General features: G+C 43.2%; 1 protein-coding gene across 5 annotated transcripts in view; it reads left to right on the top strand.

Moving 5' to 3' along the window:
- The first annotated feature begins 682 nt into the window (after nt 1-682).
- LOC147709688 (uncharacterized) overlaps nt 683-22,641 on the top strand; it is a 180,222-nt gene continuing 158,263 nt past the window's right edge. For 4 of the 5 annotated variants that reach the window (XM_086928203.1, XM_086928202.1, XM_086928200.1 and 1 more), the window contains exons 1-2: nt 683-833; nt 7,198-7,344. In XM_086928203.1, coding sequence (XP_086784329.1) covers nt 755-833; nt 7,198-7,344 — 226 coding nt within the window. In that variant the 5' untranslated portion in view covers nt 683-754. The remainder of the gene's footprint in view (nt 834-7,197; nt 7,345-22,641) is intronic. The other variant, XM_086928201.1, reaches the window with a different exon arrangement.

The raw sequence follows: 22,641 nt of genomic DNA, 5'->3' as shown, positions 1-22,641 counted from the left end.
TTGCTTCTGTCAGGATCACTGCAAAAGGTGTCTCCTGTGCAGTCATTCTGCAGAACCGGATAGTTGGATGTGAGCAAAACAGGCTCTTCCATTCACACACGAGCATTGGCTGCCAGCATGGTGGCGGCTTTGTCAATGTTTGTTTTGGTTTGTCATGGCTACCAGTCCTTCATGAAAATATTTTTAAAAATTCTGAAAGCAAAAATAGATTTAAGCTAAAAAAAATGCACCCTGTCACCGCCATGCGTGGCAGTGAAGGGAACTGCTTTGTGTTTAAAGTGCTCCTTGTGAAAGAGAAGAAAGCTGCCCCTCACACAGTGAATGCCCCCACTCTGTATACTGGAGAGGGTGGAAGAAATATGAACAACACAAGAAACCAATGGACGAAGTGTGGTTGCAGAGAAAGTATGTTGTATATCTTATTTGAGTAAAATCAAAAGGCCTTGGCTAACCCCACACCTACATCTGTTACTACCAGACACTCAAGCAGACGAGCAGAGAGCAACGGAGAGACAGTCGTGTACAGAGGGCAAGAAACAAAAACAATACACAGAATGAAGGACACTTTCCCAGAATATTTCACCCCAGTAACCATGACCCGCGGTTCAGAATGATTCCTGTCGTGAAACTGAATATTATGAAATAGTCTTGGCAGAGGTTCAAGGCATGTTTGTTAATGTTAGTCTACCACCCACACCATTTCGATTAAAGCTGAGGCAGGAGTGCTGGTGATTCAGACTGTCCTGACTGCACCATGTGGACATCCATTGGCTGCTTGCTTCTGCTGGCCCTCACAGCCATCTGCAAGGGGGGCCCCTCAGCCCATCCTGGAGGTATGTGGGGGGAACTTGCACGTTTACTGCATTCTTATGTGAGAATTTAACGCGGCCCCATCCAGTGTAGAGAAAAACATGTCTCTTACATAATCCTGCCATGCTATTAGCCCCTTCCCTGCTGGCCCGTTTCCGCCGCTGTGCGGTAAACAAACGAACAGGGGCGGGCCATGACGAACCCCAGCCGTCATCAGCACACGAGCACCGTAGTGCATGACGGCTGGGGTTCGTCATCAGCATGGAAGGGGTTAACTACCCACAATAGACCTTTCAGAATGTTCCTTTCTTTGTTGATGTTTACTTTGTTTGAGAGGTTTCATGTGTCATAAATTATGGGATGGCCCCTTTAATGCCACTTCCACCAACTAATTCTAGATCTAGTGAAGGTGCAACCGAAACCTACTTGTTTCTCCCTTGAACGTAAACAGACACGGTTTAATTTCATTTCTCACTGGTTGATTGCATCCTGGCATTGCAATTGGTGGAACTAGATGCTGTCAAAGTGCAAAGATGGAAATGTTTTTTTCGCCAAAATATACACTTAAATATGTAAATGTTGTGGGGTCCCAAAAGGTGGTTGAACTCAATGCATTTTGCTTAATTTATTGGAATGTGTATATTGTGAAAATCTGACATACAGATTTGGTGAAAAAATGGCTGGATTAGATACTATGGTGTGCAGATGCCTATATTGGGTAGTGCAGGTAAGTAGTGTATCTGTATATTAACGTATAATTTATTTATAGGTTGTGAGGTCAGTTTGCGCGGTACGTTTGTGTAATATTGGTGTATTTTGCTGTACTACCACAGTACATAGTGATGTCAAATAATTAGGTGATTGCCAAATGATTGCCTTTACAAAACTTGAAGCCAGGTATGTTGTTTTAGGAAAACTTTTCCTGTGTTCTGCCTTACGCCTTTGGCTATAGGTAAGTATTTTGTATGTTATATTTACCCTGCCTATTAACATTTTACCAAAATGGTCATCTGCTTTGCAAAATATGTATACATTCATCATTTCTTTTTTTAATAAATAGGAAGTTGTTCAGTACTACCTTCCAATTTCATCAAAAAGACAATTTTCACGCTATGCAAAAAACAAGTCTATGGGAAAATGCATTGGACTTAAAGCCTGTTTTGGAACCCCCCTTTTTTCTTTCCACCCTATTCACAAACCCTGCAAGACTTTCAAGACTCCAAAAATAAAACAGGGACATCCGGTCTCCCCAGTTTTAGGAACATTCGTCAAATTGGTGCAAAGTTATTAAGGGACAAAAATCGCAAAATTCCTTATCTCTGGTCACTCTAATAATGACTACAAAGTGGCTACCACCGGTGGTAGTTTATCCCGTATAATATATGGTCACACCATCACCTTTTCCTCAAGACAGTAAAAACCTTGTTGAATATATGCAGGTTTTTTGTAAAGTTTTTTCATTAAGGAAGTTTTTTTCCCATATAACAATCACACAGCAGGAGCCAAACACAATACAGGTCTAAAGCACAGGCCTAAATTCCAACCTACTACAGGGACTATACAAGTGGAATTATTGAATTGTGACCTGGCAGTCATTCAAGCCGTTGAGCCAATTAAACTAAAAACAAGAGTTTTTTTCATAGTTCGTCACACCTGGCCATCAGGGCTCTCGAGAACAACCAGACCCTTGGAATAAACCAACACTTAAGGGAGGAGCGATTGTAGTAACAGCCTTTGCTCTGCATGACCAGGAATGCAAATACCTCATATTTGATGCCAATAGCTATGAGATTCTCAGGGATGATGCCACCCCAGACTTAGAATTTCCTTTTGAAATATGCCTCCTCAAAGGTATTACAATTTATGAGAACAGTGAACTGCATATTCGAATGAACATAGAGGCATTTTACACAAGTATGCCCTAGGAACATACACTTGAGGTTGTAGATCCATTCTCAGTAGCATAGGGTGGGATGTGTTTCAACAATTTGTTGTTTAGTAGGCCTGTTTCTATGTCCATCAGTCTGAATGCATCTTCATATGCACTGACACAAACTCTTACAAGAACCAGAGTATACTGAGGCACATATATGAGATTTTGATCATGTGGTGCTATGACAACTACACTGCTTTGGAACATGTCCAATACATTATTAGAGGTGGTCTTTACCTATGATTCACCCACACTATAAATAAGACTAGAGTTTCCTTCCTGGACGTGACATAGCAATCAAGGATGGTGACTTCACAACAAAAGTGTTTTTGAAACCAATTGATAAAAAGAAGGCTTCTCCGATTCAATAGTTGTCATCCAAGATCATTCAAGGAAAATCCCCCATTTGGTCAATACCTACCAATGTGTAAGAACTGTACAGATATCAATGCTTTGATGATCAAGCTGATGCACTTATAAAAAAAAATCACATCCCACCTATACACCAAAAAGATGACAAGAAAAGCCTGCAAGAGAGCAGGCAATAACAATTGATATACCCTCCTAAAATGTCAGCTGTAGCAGAAAACAAATAGATTAACCTATATCACCATCTATTATGCAGGCTCCAATTTAGTAAAGAAAATCATATTGTGGCATCCTACTTTGACAGAACTGTTAGGAGCCTGAGGGTCTCCCATTGACGCAACCACAGCACTTTCTGGAACTTGGCTTAGTAAAAAATGGACCTCGATTTGCAGGCTCGCCTACTGGGTGGAACATTCAGTGACTGTGCCACATCCTACACAAGTAGGTAGGATCCAATGTCACAGCACTTTACCTGCAAATGTTGTGTAGTCAGTGACAACAAACCTCATGCAAGACAGAGTGCACAACTCTACCTTTGGCTTCTTACTATGAAGCATATTGTTTCGAATTTTTCTTAAACATTGTTGTTAGAAATTGGGGTTCTGGTTGGCAGAGGTAAACCCCCTGCCTAAGCGGGAACCAGAAACCTAGTCAGGGTGTCACTACACAACCTAAATTATCCTGTACTCACCCTTTGGCAGCTTGGTACAGAGCCATCAGGCTTAACCCAAGAGGCAATATGTAAAGTATTTTTGCAACACTTAAACTGTAAAACCTTGAAAACACATCACAAAAAGCATCCACACCAGTTTAGACAAACAGAACGTAATTTAATAAATAAAACAAGCCCAAACTGAAAAACATCCAATGTGTTCTAGTTGAGATATGATTTTTTAAAGAATAAAAGCAAAAAGAGAGCTTAAATGCAAATGGCATCTAAAGAGGTAATTGGTCACGCCGGACTGTAACAAAGTTAAGAGTTCAGACCGACCGCGATGGAGCGTGGGCCGGATACAGGACCCATGCAGGGCCCGCTTAGCAAAGAACCTTAATCCTGGTCACAAGCATGAGATGTGGAGTGCAGGTAAGTGATACGTCAGCGATCCCCACACAGTTGAGTTGATGTTAGGGGATTTCTCCACCCAACAGTGCTGAGGGGATGGTTCTGTGAGCGAAGTAGCAGTTTCGAAGTGCGGCAGTTCAGAATGCGATGAGCCGGGTTTCTCCACGCTGTACAGACGATGCATTGATCTTCTCCAAACAGTGGTGGCAATGTGTTGCTTCCGAAGAGGCAGTTCCGAGTGCGATGCAGTGTTTCCAAGTACGATGTGCCGATCCAGTTCCCACAACAGCAGTGATGCCTTGATTCTGCTCATGCAATAGAAGTTTGGTTCCACTGGAGAAAGCACTAGGTCCACTTCCAAGGGCACAGGACTGGGTTGGCACCACTTGATAGGACAGACTCACAAGCTGATGACCCAAGGATTCTTAAAGGAGGGTTCTAAGTCTTTTGTATCCCTGAGACTTAGGTAACAAGAGGAAAGCCAGCAAGCCCATGGAGTCACTCTAGGTTGAAGTGATTTAGGTCCAATCCATCTCACCCAGGCAAAGAAAAAGCAACAGGCAGCAGGGCAACACAGCAATGCAAGAGTTCAGCAAACAGAATTTCCAGGAGATTGGCAATCCTTAAACAGCAGCGCTGATCCTCTTCTTCCCGGCAGAGCGGTCACAGGTCCAGAAGTGTGCTGAAGTTGTAGTATCATGGGCACAGTACATATACCCAGTTGTGCCTTCGATGTGGGGGAGACTTCAAAGAAGGTTTGAAGTGGACAGAGGTCTACCCTTCCTGCTCTGGGTCCTGCCTCACTACAGGGGATATGCAGCCATTCGTATGTCTGCATGGAACAGCTCATTCAGTTGTAAGTCTAAGGCTATGCCCAGTTCCTCCCTCTCAATCCCCCTGGAAGATCCAGCAGCCCCACTAAAGTGTCCTTTGTGTGTTGCTGCTGCAAGGGAATACATAAATCCCAGCTGTCCTCCCACCCAGACTGAACCGAGACGGGCAACATGCACCAAATGGCTAAAGCAAGTAAATGCCAACTTTCTAACAGTAAAACTGCCAAAAGGGCGACACATGGCGCCCCAGCTGCTGCACTGCTAAAGTGAGGAACTTTTCCTCTTAAAGTAAAGCACATTTTTTTCACTCTTAAACAAAGTAATCCATAGTAATCCCCAAGTTTTTAACTATCAAATAATCCATGTACTCCATATTTATTCGATCACTCCAGAGACAGGTGGGTTGAAATAGAATGCTTTATTCCGCATTTTCAGATGCCATATGCTGCCAATCCAAGCTTAAACATAGACATGTGCTGTCAAACATCCTTCGAGCCAACAAAATGATAACCAAATGCATTTTGAACTTTTAGTTCTTTGTCAGGGGTACTGCAATAAATCAGAAAAAGGTGCATAAACAACTCGCTTTATGCCTGTAACTCGTAATATCAGCAAGGACCATACTGACGTGTAACCGTGATCTGCCTCATTAACCCACCTCATAAGTATTTATATTAACATAAATACATGAAATACATAAAAAACATGATGCGCCTAATACATATAAATTGTAATGTCAACCACAATTGATCTTCCCAAATTCTCACATAACCCCCTTCCTAATCCCCCCACGCGAATGCATGTGCTCAAAGTCCAATGATCAAAGTTAAATAAAATGCTAAATCCCACGAAATCTGTTCTCCAACCCCTTGCCCTTTTGGCAGTATCATTGATAAGTTGTGTTTGGACAGTCACAGCGCTGTTTTGCATGCAGCACTCGGCATTTAAAGCAAAATTTAATTATTTTTGAAAGGGAAGGAGTGCACCTGTCTCTGTACACTTGCTTAGCAACTTTCTAAAAGTGGCATTTACTAAACTGGCATTCAAAAATCAACTTCACCATAAATTGTGATTTAAAGTGTGAGTCCAGTGACACCCACATTGAAAAGTCTATCGCTTCACAATTAGGAATTACCTTAAATAATGTAATAAGGTAATCCAAATGTTATACAGCCCAAGGCTGTTCGGTCTAACGATCGTCGTTTTCCATTCAAGTCACTATGACTGTTTGCCCACCCAAACTTGGAAACCTCAACACTTCCTCTACTGCAACATCTTCTATGATAGTACTCCTTATTCAGCAAAGGGCAGTAACATCTTCACATCAACAAGACTGAAACTGAGGTGCTAGAGGGTACTTGTTGGAGGAAATCACACAGCAAAGAGGGCCCTGTTTTGCTTGTACAAAGTTACGCTTTTCGGCTTTGGTTTAAAACCGTAATCACTGGTAAAACACTCCTGAACTTTTACAAACTAAAATGGCGTTAAAGGAAAACTACATTTGTCATTTTTGGTTTACTTGAGGAGTCAATAGGTCTGACTATTACTTCTCTCATACTCCTAATCCATCTGACCTTTACTTTCATGCAATTTCATGGATAGCACCTATACCAAGTTTGCATTTACTGATTTAACTATCACTATAACTTTAAACACAGCTTCACAAAAACACACTTTTAAGGTGACTTATGCTTAACATATAAGGTTACATTTATGGTTTATTATCATCTTATTGTAACTTCATTTAGGGATGTGGTCATAATTTGACGTAAAATAGATTAAGTACATATTGAATTAGATGATTTAAACAACATTATTTCCCATCATCAAGTGAAAAAAATGAAATTAAGTGCAAATTGCAGGCCTGCTAATTAGCACACTATTCATTCACAGAAACTATCCAGCAAAATGCGGTCCAGTTGTGGTCATATCCAAAGAATACAAGTCGTTCAGTTCTACAACTCCATTCCAGAATCAATTTTTATCATTTACCACTTATGTTATATTATGTTATGTTATTTGAAAAATGGTGTATCTCTGGCAAAGGTATCCTGGTCTCTACGCCTGTAGTGCTACACTTTATGTAAAGATTAGGAATATTTTCAGTGCTTTTGAGTAATTTTTTATAGTTCTCTTCGAAGTTATCTGATGGTTTGTGGGACTTACACCAGTGAATTTCTTTCTTGCAGTGAAGCAAGGGGAGTGTCCCTATCAGTCTAGAGAATATGACACTCTACCGCCATATCTTCATGAATGTAACGCAGACACCGATTGCCCAGGACCCCGGAAGTGCTGCGTCGGCTTCTTCAATCGGGAATGCAAAAACGCTGTGCCAGGTAGCAACCTCATTCACTGCATGAGATTCCTGCTGAACTTTGTATTAGCATCAAACAGCTTGCAAGGATTCCAACTGCTCATAGGCAATAGCCTGCTCAGTGGGTGTCATCTGCTTAGCACTTTCCAGCCATAGGGAGTTAGTGTGAACACCCTACAACACCCACCCCACTCCCCAACAAGGGAACTAGGCAGTACCAGAAAAAGGTTCTGTAAGTGCCTGCCACAGAAGACAATCTAGATTAGTTAGTGCATGTAGCCAGAGAACTTCTTGGCAGCTTTGAGTAAACTTTCCTGATAACTATTAAGGATTTATTTAAAATCCTTACTACTGGTCTTTGGGGGTTTACCTTTGTTCAGTGTTTGTTGAAGGACATATGCATATTCACTGTAATGGTGAGGGCTACTGCAATTCCAGGAAGAACTGATGAATTAGCCCCACTAGGGAATTTGAATTTGAATTTGAATTTGAATTTAAAATTACTTCTAAAGCGCACGTATACCTGCGGTTTCTTGGCGCTATTACTAACAGGATCCTAAGTTAAAGAGCTGGGGGAACAGGAAGGTTATTATTCGAAAGATTTCGTGAATAGATAAGTCTTGAGTTGTTTACGGAATTGTGGGTAGAGGGTGATGGTGCGGAGTTCAAAGGGGAGGGAGTTCCAGAGGGTAGGGGCGAGGGTGGCAAATCTGGAGCCTCCCCACTTCTTTCTCCGGTAGCGTGGGATGGTGAGGAGGGACTGGGAGGACGAACGAAGTTCCCTGGTGGGAACATAGGGAACGATCTCAGAAGAGATGAACGCAGGTGCCAGTCCGTGTCGGGCCCGGAAAGTAATGGAAGCAAGCTTGAATTGAATTCTGGCTCGCACAGGGAGCCAGTGTAGTGATTTCAGAAGTGGGGTAGAGTGGTGGAATTTGGGGAGTTTGAAGGCCAGGCGGGCCCCCTGGTTTTGAATCTGTTGTAGGCGACGCAAAACTGTAGGCGGGGATGCCGGCATACAGGTCGTTGCCATAGTCCAGGCGGGATACCACCATGGCCAAGATGATGAGCTTTAGAGCAGAGAAAGTGAAGAAGCGAGACACCCTGCGTATAGTACGCAGTGAAAGAAAAGAAGAAGATACCACAGAGCTAACCTGGGAGTGAAGGGTGAGTTGAGAGTTAAGTTTTATGCCAAGTGTTTTAACTGAGGAAGCGGGAGTAGGAGAGGGGCCAAGAGAAGGGGGCCAGAAGAGAGGGGACCAGGGGCTGGATGAACCATCCGTCAACACCAGCTCGGTCTTATCGGGGTTGAGTTTAAGGTGATTGTGGTTCATCCAGTCCCTGATGTGAAGCATAACAGATTGAAAGTTTAGAACAGAGGAAGGAGAAGATAGATTAAAGACAAGCTGGAGGTCGTCCGCATAATTAAATACGCCGACCTCCATCTGTTGAAGAGAGAAGATTAGAGGAGCAATATACAGATTGAACAAGAGGGGAGAGAGAGAAGAACCTTGGGGAACCCCGCACTGAACTTTCCGGACGTCCGCCGTGAAGTCGCCCAGGCGAACAGCCTGGGTGCGGTCGCTCAGGAAGGAGGACAACCAGACCAGGGCAGTCCCCCCGATCCCCGCCGCTCCGACACGGGAGAGTAGGATGGTGTGATCCACCGTATCGAAGGCGGCTGAGAGATCGAGGAGCACAAGGGCCTGGTGCTGATTAGTGTCCATGCCCTCCCTGAGGGTGTCCAAGACCGACAGGACAACGGACTCCGTAGAGTGTGCGGGGCGGAAACCGGCTTGACGGGGGGCAAGAGCACCATAATTCTCCACAAAGGAGCTCAGAGCGCAGGTGACGTGGCGCTCGAGCACCTTGGCCAGGAATGGTAGGAGGGAGATAGGACGGAAATTGGCAGGGACAGAAGGATCTGCCCCGGGTTTTTTTAGGATGGGTACAATTACCGCAGATTTCAAGGGTTTAGGAACGAGGCCTTGGGCAAGAGAGCTGTTAAGAAGGTGAAGGGGAGGGTCAGGCCAGGAAACAAAGATATGGCGGAGAATGTGAGCGGGGCAGGGGTCTAGTGGAGAGCCGGATTTGACCAGGGGTACCAAGGTAACCAGGCTTTCCCGAGTGATAGGGGGAAGGGAGGTGAGCACGCCCTTGGGGGGGGGGTGGCATTGGGGGTCGACAAAAGAGGGGGAAGGTGGCGGGATGTTAGCCTTGATGGTAGTGATTTTGTGAATGAAATAATTGTTGAGAGAGGAACATAGTTCTTCGGACGGGGCCGGCTTAAGAGTAGTTCTGTCCGAGAATGCCAGGTTGTGGACGATGGTGAATATCTCCTTGGACTGGTTTTCCGCGGCTAGGATTTTGGAGGAGAAATAAGATGTTTTTGCCTCCAAGATGTCTTTTTTATACTGGATAAGGATGTTAGTGTATTCCAGTTTCAGAGTGGGGCAGTAATTTCTCCTCCATGCCCGCTCCGCGCGGCGTACGGTTAATTTGGTGGCCTTAAGCTCTTCGGTGAACCACCGATTGGCGTCCTTGTCGCGTTTGGAGGTAATGCGCTTGAGCGGGGCAACAGAGTCGCGACCGTGGGAGAGCCACTGATCTATGGCGTCGACCTGGGAAAGGGTGGGAAGACCCTGTAGGGAGGGAAGGGAGGAGGTAAGGAGGGAAGAAAGATTCTCCAGGTTGACACGACCCCATGATCGGACCCAGGTGTTTTTAGGCCGGGGGGGCTTAGCTGGAGGGTGGATGGGAAGAAGGAATGAGATTAGGTGGTGATCAGACCAGGAGCAAGGGGTAATAGAGAGTGATTCCACAGGGCAGTTCAGGGACCAGATCTGATCAAGTTTATGACCTTTGATGTGGGTGGGGGAGTGGACATGGGAAATGAAGTTGAGGGAGTGAAGGGTTTCAGAAAATTCCTTGGAGGATGGGCATTCAGCGGAGTCGGAGGGCCAGAAATTGAAATCACCAAGGAGCAGAATGGAGGAGTTGTTGACTGTGATGGTGGCCAAGACCTCCAAGAAGTCGGGGAGAAACTGTAAGGGGGACTGAGGGGGACGGTAGGTGAGGAAGCAGGTCAGGGGGGGAGAGGTGGAGACTGTGCGGATCACCAGGAATTCAGTGGTTGCAATGTCAGGTAGAGATAAAGTTTGGAAGGGGAGATTGGTGCGTGCGATGACCGCCACGCCACCCCCGGCCCTGCCTGAAGGGCGGTCCGCCCTGAGGGCATAGTAGGTGGTCGGTAGGGTGGATAGTAGGGCGGGGAGGGAGTCATCGCAGAACCATGTCTCGGTTAAAAAAAGAAGGTCGGGAGCATGAAGATCCAATAAGACTGAGAGTTCATGCGCATGGGCAACAGCGGACCGGGTGTTGAGATAGAAGGCTGTAAAGGCTCTGGGAGTTGATGAAGGAACGGTGCTACAAGACGTGGGAGGAGTGTCAGCTGTAGAGAGAGAACAGAGAAGGGGAGTGGCAGGAGTGAGACCAAGGGAGGAAATGCGAGAGCAGATAGAGGCCGAGATGGGCCAGGGGCCCTGGCAGCAACGAAGTTGGTCCGGGGTATAGGTGATAAGCGGGGCAGAGTGACGAGCCCCTAGTCCCGGCCAGTCGCGGACGGGCGCAGACGGGCTTGCGCGCAATCGTCGCGCCCGCTGCGCTCGTCCGCTGCGCTTCCTGCCAAGACACATGATTTATGGAGAAGGGTCAAGAAGTTGGAGGGGGTGTGGCCAACCGAGGGGGCGTGTCTCGAGGCGCGCCTCGCCCTCGTGAATGGCGGCCAGAAGGAAGGGAGTCGTTGCAGCGTGGAGCGCTGTTTAGCAGATGTCAACAGAGTGCAGGTAGGTCGACAAAGTAGTAAAAACAAGTTTAAGAGTCACAAGTAAGTATGGAGTTCCCCTTCGTGGGTACAGTACTAATCAAACTCGATACACTGCTCATGTAACATGATCCAAAAAAGTCAATTCTTTTGTTTTGGATGTCCACATAAATGTAAGGTGGTCATTTCATGTCTTGACTCAAAAAGAAAAGTTAACTTTTTGGGAAGGCCACTCCAGATACAGGTGTAAGAGTTCAAGAGTTGTATATGACAGCAATAGAGGTTCTTATATCTTAGAATGCAAACGCCTCTAGTTATTCTACATAAAGCTAGGCTTGGATCAAATGTTGCACACCTAGAGGAGCCTCCTACTTGGTAATCAAATTATTCAAAGGCAGAGCAGTACACATTCAAAGAATTCTCAATGAATTGCTCAAAAAGACTCAGATGTGAAAGAAACATTTGGAGACCAGTCTTGCTAGTTCCACGACAACAAGGGTAGAGGAAGGTGTTGTATGATGCTTCGATGTCACAAGTAGGACATATTTATTATGCAGGGTCATATTGGAATTCTTTGATCACATTACAGACCTGTGTGTTATTCTTTCTGTATGAATCCATACTAAGGACTGGGGTCATGTTTACTAATGCAACTCATCTCAAGGCAATGCAAGTACTTAAATGGTATTTACTAAGCCACACAAAGCCATCTTGTCAGGCTCTGTGTGATTTAGTAAATCCAAAGTACCGCAAAGAAGTGCATTGCACTGCTTTGCGTTACCTTGAGGCAGGGATTCGTTCCATGTGTGGAGTGTGGGCGTTCCCACTCATGCATCCATTGCTTTTACATAATCCTAGATTTATTGAAGTCAGTAAACCTGGGATTGCACAATAATGCTGCTCCTCCCTGCCTGAGGCCTAACGGCTCAGAACCAATCATCTTGGGCAATATCCTAAATAGAATTTCAAATGCAATAGCAAGAGGTGTAGGGATCCCCAACATATGGTGGGGGCAGAAATTATCCCAATATACAAGAAAGGAGACAATCGTTATGAGTTATTAGGGGTGGGTTGGGGGGTAAGTTCAAAGGGGATTGTGTATGTTGTCCAACCCGATGCACTGATTCTATTATTCCAGGACGGTATGCACTGATACATGACTATCGATCACTACATTCTGCAACCAACATAGCTAAATGAATCCTCCTTGGACCAAATACATATCGTCAGATGGAACGTTAGTTGCATGCTAGACAAGGTAAAGCAAGGCGCAATACTCAACCAAGCACGGTGGATTAAAGCAGATATACTATTACTACAAGAAACACATCTTATGGGTACTAAAACACACTTTCTGTCCCGGTTTGGGTATATACATGTCTTTCACGCAGGTTTCGAGGGGTTCGAGTGGTGTAGCAATCCTAATACATCATAGACTGTCATTTACACTTACTCATTTGTGGAAAGATACACAGCGAACATACATAATAGTTAATGGAAACGGATGTATGTCGTTACAACACATACTTTTACAACGCATACCTTTACAACGCATTTTTTACACCGCAACATCCATTACAACACATTCCATTACAATGCATGCCATTACAACGAATTCTTTGAAACTACCTTTACAACGCATTCCACTACAACGCATACTACATTTACAATGCATACCATTACAACGCATACCATTACATTGCATGTATGGTAAGTATTGGATAGTGTAGGGGTAAAAATTACTAATCTAACTCCAGGGGGTGCAACAGTAGGGTAAGTGTTGGATAGTGTAGGGGTAAAAATTACTATTCTAACTCCAGGGGGTGCAACAGTAAGGTAAGTGTTGGATAGTGTAGGGGTAAAAATTGCTATTCTAACTCCAGGGGGTGCAACAGTAGGGTAAGTATTAGATAGTGTAGGGGTAAAAATTACTATTCTAACTCCAGGGGGTGCAACAGTAGGGTAAGTGTTGGATAGTGTAGGTATGCGTTGTAATGGTATTTCTTGTAATGACTGCGTTGTAATGACATGCGTTGTAGTGGTATGCGTTGTAGTGACATGCGTTGTAATGGTTGCATTGTAATGGCATGCGTTGTAATGGATGTTGCGTTGTAAAAGTTTTGTTGTAAAGGTAGTGCTTTGTAAAAGTTGGGTTATAAGTGTTGTTTCCCAATGGAAACATATCAGGCTACTAAATATTGATTGGTAGCCTTTATGCTCCCCCCATCACTCACTTAAAAGCTTTATTGATTGCCTGGTGGATATCTGGGGAGTAGTGCCCGAGGTACTGGCAGTTATAGGTGGAGATTGGAACAACATAATAAAAATGTCCAAAAATCACTGGCACACCACAGGAATTATAAAGAATCCAAAGGGATCATGGCTTAAATCCGTCTCTGACTTGGGGGGCTGGATAGATACTTGGATGGCTCATCACCCACAAGAATCAGGATACACATATTACTCCTCTGCCCACAATTCATTTTCGAGGATAGATTACATTTTCATCCCAGATCGTTATTGTCATAGAATATTACACGCTACAATCCTGCCCCGGGGATTGTTAGATTACGCTACTATCACAATACAGCTTTGATAGGCTCAGGCCGAGGCCCATTTCGGTGAAGACTCTCTACATGGCAGCTTCAATATCAGGACTACAGAACCCAGATTCCTAAGGCACTAACCCCTAGATGCATCAAAGTTGTCATTTGCGATTCCTTAATTGCGAAAAATAAGGAATCGCAATTAAGGATTCGCAAATGGCAATGCATCATTAAATTCGCAATTTTATTGGAATTCGGTAAAAATCGCAATTTTTACCGAATTCCAATAAAATTGCGAGTTCCAAATAGCGAATCCGATATTCCCATTCATTCCTATGGGCTGAAATGCCCATAGGAATGAATGGGAATTGCGAATTCGCAATTTCAATTTGGAATGCATCAAAGCCTTTCAAGGGTGGAGAGGGGGGTCCAAAGGACCCCCCCCTGCACTCATGAAATGGACATTTACATGTGAGTTACATACACACATGTCCTAAGGACATGTGTGCCTGTAACGTGCACGTTTAAAAAAAGCATTTTCATGCGTTTTTAAACATTTTTGCAAATTACCACGAAGTTCAACTTCGTGGTAATTTGCATTTGCAATTTTGGAAATCGCAAATGTTTTGGGGATGATGCATTGCTGTTAAGGAATCGCAAATGTGCGATTCCTTAACAGCAATCGCATTTTTTGGAACTCGCAAAAAAAGCGATTTCCAAAAAATGCTTGATGCATCCCAGTAACCAATTTAGGAAGTGCAAAAGGCCGATTTATGCGAATCGCACCGTTTGCACTTCCTAAAATGGTTGATGCATCTGGGCATAACAGTCTACCCCACACTTAACATGGAGACAACCTCTTCCCCAGAAATACTATGGAAAGCTATAAAACCAGTTACTGTGTTGCAGAATGTAAACACCGTAACAGTAAACTCTCACACTTAGAAGACAGATAATGATGTTAGAAAGACAGGGATGGGTAGATGGAGCTCATACAACATGTAGGCAGCCCTGCCATACCCAACAACAGCATAAAGTGAATTGATGGAAGAGGCCCGAAGTGTTTAGCTAGCATCTCAGAGCAGGTTCTATCAATCGGGGACAATCAGGAAAACTCCTATACCGACTTTGTAGAAAGGCTACACATTCAATCCGTCACCCAACAATACGCGATCCACAGGGAGTGGTTCTTAAAGACCCGGTTGAAATAGCACACAGTTTCACTGACTTCTATGCGTCTCCATATACACCCAAGGAGGTAATTGATTCCACCCTGATTGAGAGCTTTCTTGACAATATTCCACCTAAGACTGTACCTGACGATTCACAGAGGGCCCTGGATACAACCATCATGCTAGAAGAATTAGCAAAAGCAATATCGGAACTACGAACAGGAAAGGCGCCCAGCCCAAATGGATACCCTAGTGAATTTTACAAAGCCTTTATGCCCCCACTAGGACCGCACCTTCTCAGTGTCATTTAAGAAGCAGTTAAGATTGCCCGCCTGCATTCAGATTGGCGACATGCGGAAACAGTGGTCTTCCTTAAAGCAGGCAGACCTCCCGAACAACACGCCTCCTACCACCCTATATTCCTTTTGAATACAGAAGTGAAACTACTTGCCAATAGATTAATATCACAAATGCTGGAACTGGTCCGTCCAGATCATGGAAGGCTTTATACCCCATCCTTCCACTCGCTATAACATAAGAAGAGCCCATAACGCAATAGCAGCAGTGGACTGGCTGGGCAGGCTAGCCGCCATCTTATTGGCAGACATAGACAAGGCCTTCAACTCCATCAGATGGATATATCTCTTTACATTGCAAAAACGGCAGAGCTTTGGTCCAAACTTTATGGCTTTTTATTCGGGTATTATCCACAGAACTTACAGCTGCAGTATGGGTAGTCAGTAGTGTCTCAGCCCCTTTCCCTTTACAATCAGACGAGGTACTCCACAGGGGTGTCCCTTTTCTCTCGTGTTATTTGCATTAGCAATTGAACAACTGGCTAACTGGATCTGTAAAGATGCTCTAGTTAGAGGTTTTGAATGGACCGCTGAAATTTCGTATTGCATTATAAGCAGACAATGTTTTATTTTTCTAGGAGACTCACATATATCGGAACCCAGAATTTAAAAAATATTGCAAATATTTGGAGAAACTTCAGGCCTCCATATGAAAATACATAAATCGGTCATTTGGCCAATACAGAGAACACTTGGGAACAGTAAATGGGTGACCGACCTAACCCTGGCTAAAGACGGGCTGCAGTACTTAGGGGTCTTTCTGTCTGATGTGCAAAATATGTAATATAGGCAATGAGACTGAAAAAGTATAGACAGACATATGAACCTGGACGGGACTACCATTGTATCTCTATGGGAGATCTGCTATATTCAAGATGATCTCCCTCCCATGACTGCTTTATCATTTACAGAAGCATCGGTACCCAGTTCTGTTATCTTGATTTCACCAATTTAATGCTATACAAGGTCAATTCCTGTGGGGAGGGGGACATCCCAAGTGATGCTGCGCAATGCTTTTAATCCACATACTGTGGAGGGATTGCGGCCGCTAACGTCCGAGCTTACCATGCGGCATTCCATCTACATGTGGTGAATGAATGGTGGTATGGATCCAGTGAAGATCCATCTTGCGCTGTAGAACGATGGCTGTTAGATGGCCCTACACACATCTCATATTTATACAGTAGATCAGACATCCAGACCCTATCACCTGCCAGTAGAGTGGTGATATTTGCGTGTCGAAAATCTCTCAGATGGTTGGTTTGGTGGGGACGCATCACTTGTGGAACACCGCTGTGGCGGAATAGATTGCAACTTCACCTATTGGGCCTGCAGGGTTTATGTTTGTGGGACCAAATAGGGATCTCCACCATCGGGATGTAATGCTCAGCCTTTCACTTAAGTAATTTCAATGCCCCACTCCCAGTTCTATCGATACCTACAGTTTTGTCATTCTATCACTCCCTACATCACTATGATGGAGTCACTCCCAGATTTTAACCCACTAGACGGCAAACTTTTAATGGGTGATTTAGGTGATCATAAGATCTCAAAATGACACTGATGATTGGAATGAGGCACTTTCAGGGGACAGCCATCTCATTGCGTTTCCACATGATACAATATAAATACATACATAGGGCCTATTATGCACAATATAGGTTATGGAGAGCGGGAATGATAGAATCCCCATATGCTTAAGATGTCGGAATGACGAGGGTCCCTTTATACCGACCATGTGGACATCTAAAGCCTTGGATAGATTCTGGTCGGGTGATCAAATGCCTGGCAGATGTGCTGGCATGGGAGCTCCCTAAATCCCCTAAATTAATACTCCTTCATATTGCCAACAAGACCGGGGGTACTAGATATCAGCAATATCTCCTATTGCTGGGCCTAACTCTTGCCAAACGAGACATAGCTAGGTTTTGGAAGTCTGACAACCCCCCTGCAGAAGGGACATAATTTGACAGACATGGGATGGATTTTTGCATGGGACTAGAAATACCTGTTTTTCGAGTTGGCGGGTGCCCCCAGAAACGCACGAAAATACGGCAGCAATGGGCTGGCTCATGTGGTATTGTCCTAGAATAACAGATATCAATGGCAAATCCCATAGATACTGACATCCAGGCATATGACGTATTAACACAACATATCTCATGTAATATTTTTTGTGAAACCCTAGATATTACCGGAAAACATTTCGATTAGACTAAGATAAGCAAAAGTGCAGGGGTTACATTGTTACAGTTTAATATAAATATGATGCAATATTACTCATGAAATGCATGTGTAGCCCAATGGGCTGTTTGATCATAAAAATGCAATAAAATGTGTTGTAAAAAAAATGAAAGGAGACAAGGGGGACACAATTAATTACAGACCCATTAGTCTAATAGGTACATCATAATAAATCTTTTTTAAGCAGCTACTAACTAAAATACAATCATGAATTGGGGAAGATCAGATGTTATCCCCCCTGTAGGCAGGTTTTAGGGTTCACTCGAGCACCATAGACCAGGTGTTTTGGTTTTATTGATTTTATGGAAATGGGTTTTAACTGGTAAAGGAAATCTATGTGTGTTGTTCGTTGATCCTAAATCAGCATTCAATTTAATACCAAGGGTGGAATTGTGTACGGCTCTGAAGGAAATAGGGGCGCCTTTAGGTCTGCTGCACTTGGCAATCTGTCTCCATGTGGGGAATATTGCACACGTGAGGTGGGGCAGTGTTGGCAAATTGTCTCAACTATTTAATGCAACTTGTCCAACAGGGATGCATTTTAGCTCCTACACTGTTTCACGTTATTAAAATTGCATACAAGTGTAACAGCAATTCAGTGAAACTGGTAGACCAGCAAACACCAGCTCTCTTATTTGCTTCTTGAAAACCCCTATGGGTTGCCCTATGGCATGTACATCTTATGGTTTGTAACTAAACGGGTCAAAACCGAAACATATGGCTTTCCATTCTCATAAGTCCTTCAAAGGGAAAATGAGGAGTGTTTCAGGGATCTTAGAACTGGTTAACCCCTTGTATGCGGGGTGGATTCCCCCGCTGTGCTGTGGGGCGCGGACAGCGCCCCGGTGCTCATGACGAGCTGAGCTCATCATGAGCCACGTTGCTTGTGTGCTCATGACGAGCTGAGCTCGTCATGACTACACCCATTTTATGTAGAACGTTCGCACAGCAGGGGAATTTCCCCAGTGTGCGAGCGTTCTAACGGTCATGACAAGCTCAGCCGGTCATGAGCACACGACCACCGTGGCTCATGACGAGCTGAGCTCGTCATGAGCGTTCAAGGGGTTAAGGAATGCGATTACCTAGAAATAAGGATGGCATGTAATCTATCCTTGAGGGCCAAGAATACAAAGAGCCAAATGAACCTACAACATGTGGTGGTGGTCACTACAAAGAAAATTAACAGAACCCACTACAGCACTACTAACCCAATGTTAGATATTTACCGTACTAGCGGGCTTGGCACTGCCCTCTACAGAGGGAAACTCTTGCATCAGTTCTGGTTAAATTGATGGAAAAGATTGAAAATACATTTATTAGAGCCATATTAGCTATGCCAATGAGTGACCACATGCACCAATCCGCGTTGACTTAAGCATGAAGAACATTACACATATTGCAGCCTTAAAGCCGTTACTTTCTTGGGTTAAAATCTTGACGGGAAAAATACAGAACCCCATTAAACAAGCTGTACTCGAGGTTAAAACAATGGACAAAAGTGAATTGAGCCCCTGGTTCAAATATGTTTCGTTGTGGTTGCTCAAACTGGGCCTAAAAGAATTCTGGGACTAACCAGACAATGGTCAGAAGTATGCTGGCCACACGCAAGACAAGATACTGGGCTCATACCATAGAAAATTGGTTGTTTACAACGTCACAGGGCACTTTTAACTAATGATTTTAACAATATAAAATGTATTTTAGTTCACAAATCATTCATGGATTGTATAAAACCCTCTACTGCAAAGACATTGCTTTTCAAATTTAGATATGGGATTTTACCTGCAAATGCAGAAAAAGCAAAATCTCATCACCCCAGCATGTACGATATTTAACCATACTCTTGAGTCTGTTGAGAGTTTCATGTTGTTCTGTCCCACTTATACGAAAACTAAGAGGCAGTGCATAGTGCCAATTCGTCTGCTTCTACCTTTTAATCAATTAGCAGAGGCTATCCATATTAGTGGATCGGAAAACACTGATTGGCTCGTGTATGGAGTATGCAGATATTTATCATACATATGGGAGATCTGTTGAAAAGCATTGACATCTACTTGATTATGGGGTGAGGATATACAGACTCAGGCACCTTTCAGCATGTGATTAATATAACTTAAAACAGTTTCGTGATGATGTATGTATTTTATATATTATGGCCGATTTGTAAGGTATTTTCGTTTTTTGTATACAGATATACTTAATTATTGCCTTCGGTACAGGTACCAAATGACTGTAAGTGCCTATAGTTGTTTTTATGCTCTTATAATTCTTAGTTGAATTGCGAGTTATTTTAATATATGGATATTGTTTATTATTGTTTTAGGTATGGGTGCCAAATATCCAAATGCCACCTTTAATACACTTACAGGACTTAAATGCTCATTTCAAATATAGATGACTGCCCCAAAGTCTAATTTTCCACCTGTGGGATTCTAGATACAATTTTAATGTTTTTAAGATATAGTGAAACTCTAATATTCAGTGCTGTTAATTAATGTGTACATATAATCTTCCTTATATATAAGATGCGTGCAGTATGGAAATGAAAATGCTAACTAGGAACCAGTCGGTGCACTTTAGCTGGATTTCTACCATTTCATTTTAACAATCTGTATGAACCCACAATGATGATGTACTACATTTAGACTATATGAAATGACCTATTGTGTTTATTCTTTATGTGTTTGTATTTATATGATCATATATTGATCGAATAAATTATTAGTACTACTCCTTCAAAACATTGGGTCTGATTCACAAAGGTAATCTGAGACAAAAGTCTAACTTTACAACTTTTGGTATTCACAGAAGTGATTTACGAGTCGTATCTATACGTCAGTCGGGCTGGAATCTCTGGCTCAAGCCGTACTCTGCAGTTTGGGCTGGAATCTCCGGCGTGGACCAGATGTAGTGTAATCAATACCCTGTAATCAATACCCTTGAACACAATTTGCACTCCCCTCTGTGTTGACTGTACTGAGACAACACTGAGGGGAGCGCAAATTGTGGACTGCATGTCCCATGATGCAAAGAAGCAAACATTTCTGGGAAGTGGAACAGTGTCAAACGTTTCCCTGCCCAAACTGATTTAAAAAATTGGTTCCAGCCCATTGATTACACTTCATCCAGTCCAAGCCAGAGAGAAAGGCCTGAGCCGGAGAGGATGGCTTGAGCCAGGGATTCCGGCCGGACTGCGGACATAAAATTTAGGACTCGTTAATGACTACTGTGAATACCAAAACTCGTAAATTAAGACATTTGTCTCTGATTGCTTTTGTGGATCAAGCACATTGTTCATATCACCTCTGGTGTTACAGGTAAAAATGCACTTGTAATATAGCGGACGGGACAGCCTCCACAGTTGTGATGGAACATCACATCTGCTGGAATCTAAATAAGGCCCTTAATGTCTCCCTATATTTACTAAATTAGATAGAAACTGGATCACTGTTTATGAGTACATTGTCGCATCTCATTTAGTTGAACTTACTCACCAATTGGGGTGAGACTTTTAGCTTAAGCTCCCTCAAAAATCTATGCTCTTCTGTAGCCAGAGTAAACTTTTGGTTCAGGTCATTTGAGAAGAATGGCTGGGACTGTCCCCTTGAAAGGGGCCCTTCTCTTCGTTCTGAAACTTTTCTAGGGACACTCTCTGATGAAACCTTTTGGCAGCATGAAAGTGTAAAGGGGTAAATCATTATGTAAAATCAAGTCTCGCCCCAATTTGTGACACTTAATTACCAAAGGACCATTAAGGAAGGTTAGTTAAGTTTTAGTACAAAGCCAAAAATAATTGAAAATAAACACATCTCAGCACGACAGAATAGAAATACAAAGGAATTAGCAGAATGCCAAATCTGTGCATCCAATTCAAATGATGCAGCATAAGTAAAACAATTAATTCAAGAATGTGTATACAAATGATCAGGAAACAAGAGTCCAGATTTCCCTGCATTGAGGATGGATGAATGAAAAGCATCTAATCTATCCCTACACTATCACTAAAATGGCACCCCTACATTGTTGGCTAAGTAGTTTAAGTCAAGAGGAAAATAAGGTGTCAGTCGTGGAATCTCCCTGAGAATCTACTCCACTGTCAGGTAGCATAAAACCAACATCACAAAAGAAAGCGCTCACCGTAAGGTGCTCTCTTTCCATAAGCAAGGAAGATGTGGACACTTTCCCTAGCTCCAACAATCGGTTATCCACAGGTAGAATTTCCATAGAGCACCTCGCACATGCCATTCAATCTGAGTGTAGTACTCAGCCTACTATTCCACAGTGTTCTCCATGTACCTCCTTTGCAACACTTTGTCCTTGGCTCCCAGGCCTTCTCTTGTGTAAAACCCAATTTCTTTCCTTTATTAACCCAAGTCACACAATTTTAACTTCTTCTCTCCTTGCCTAGCTGCTAAAACAAGGGCATTATTCTGCCTAAATATTGCTTCTTCGCCTGCAATACAAAAGGTGAGAAAGAACAGCTTCCACAGCGCACATGAAATTCAGACTATTAACTATAAAGCGAGAGTTTAAGGGGCTTGCATTTCAGGCCTACAACTTTAGCTAACATAAGAATGCATCATTTGAGCATTACGGATTCACATAATCATTATTACATTTCAACAAATATGTTTACCTACTTATGAAAATATCACCATTAATAAACCCTTTTAGTACATGACCATTGTCAATTTCCACAACACAAGTTCTTCATGTTAACGCTTTCTGCTAGTTACATCCATTTCCTACGTTAATTCTCCACGGCACTTGTCAATAGCCTAAAATATGTCACATAGTTATGTTAATACATTTCACAATTCTAGCACTTCACGTTTACTCAAACAGGTGTATGTGTAGGTGGGCTCAGGATGATGATGCACCCCTACAAATAAGAGTATGCAAATACGGAATCTCTGCTCCATTACCCTCAATTTGATTATGAAGTCAATGTGCATCACCTGTCTAGACTGTAGTGTAGTTCCTATTTTCCCAATAGGCCCTGTGCTTTGGAATAACATAAACAGTAGTATCGACGTAGAAGTGCGGATCTTCCAGGCCTCCACTGACTATGTTAAACTTAATTGGGGTTGTTACCAACTAGCTCAGAGGTCACTGGAAACTTTCTTGACTGAATAGGAAGTGATCAGCTTCCCTGGCACAGCCAAGAAGGGATTCAGT

Source organism: Lissotriton vulgaris, chromosome 6 (genome assembly GCF_964263255.1).
Source record: "Lissotriton vulgaris chromosome 6, aLisVul1.2, whole genome shotgun sequence".
Lineage (NCBI taxonomy): Eukaryota > Metazoa > Chordata > Amphibia > Caudata > Salamandridae > Lissotriton > Lissotriton vulgaris.
Note: the sequence above shows the minus strand (reverse complement) of the source record. Positions and strands in the feature narration are given on the sequence as shown.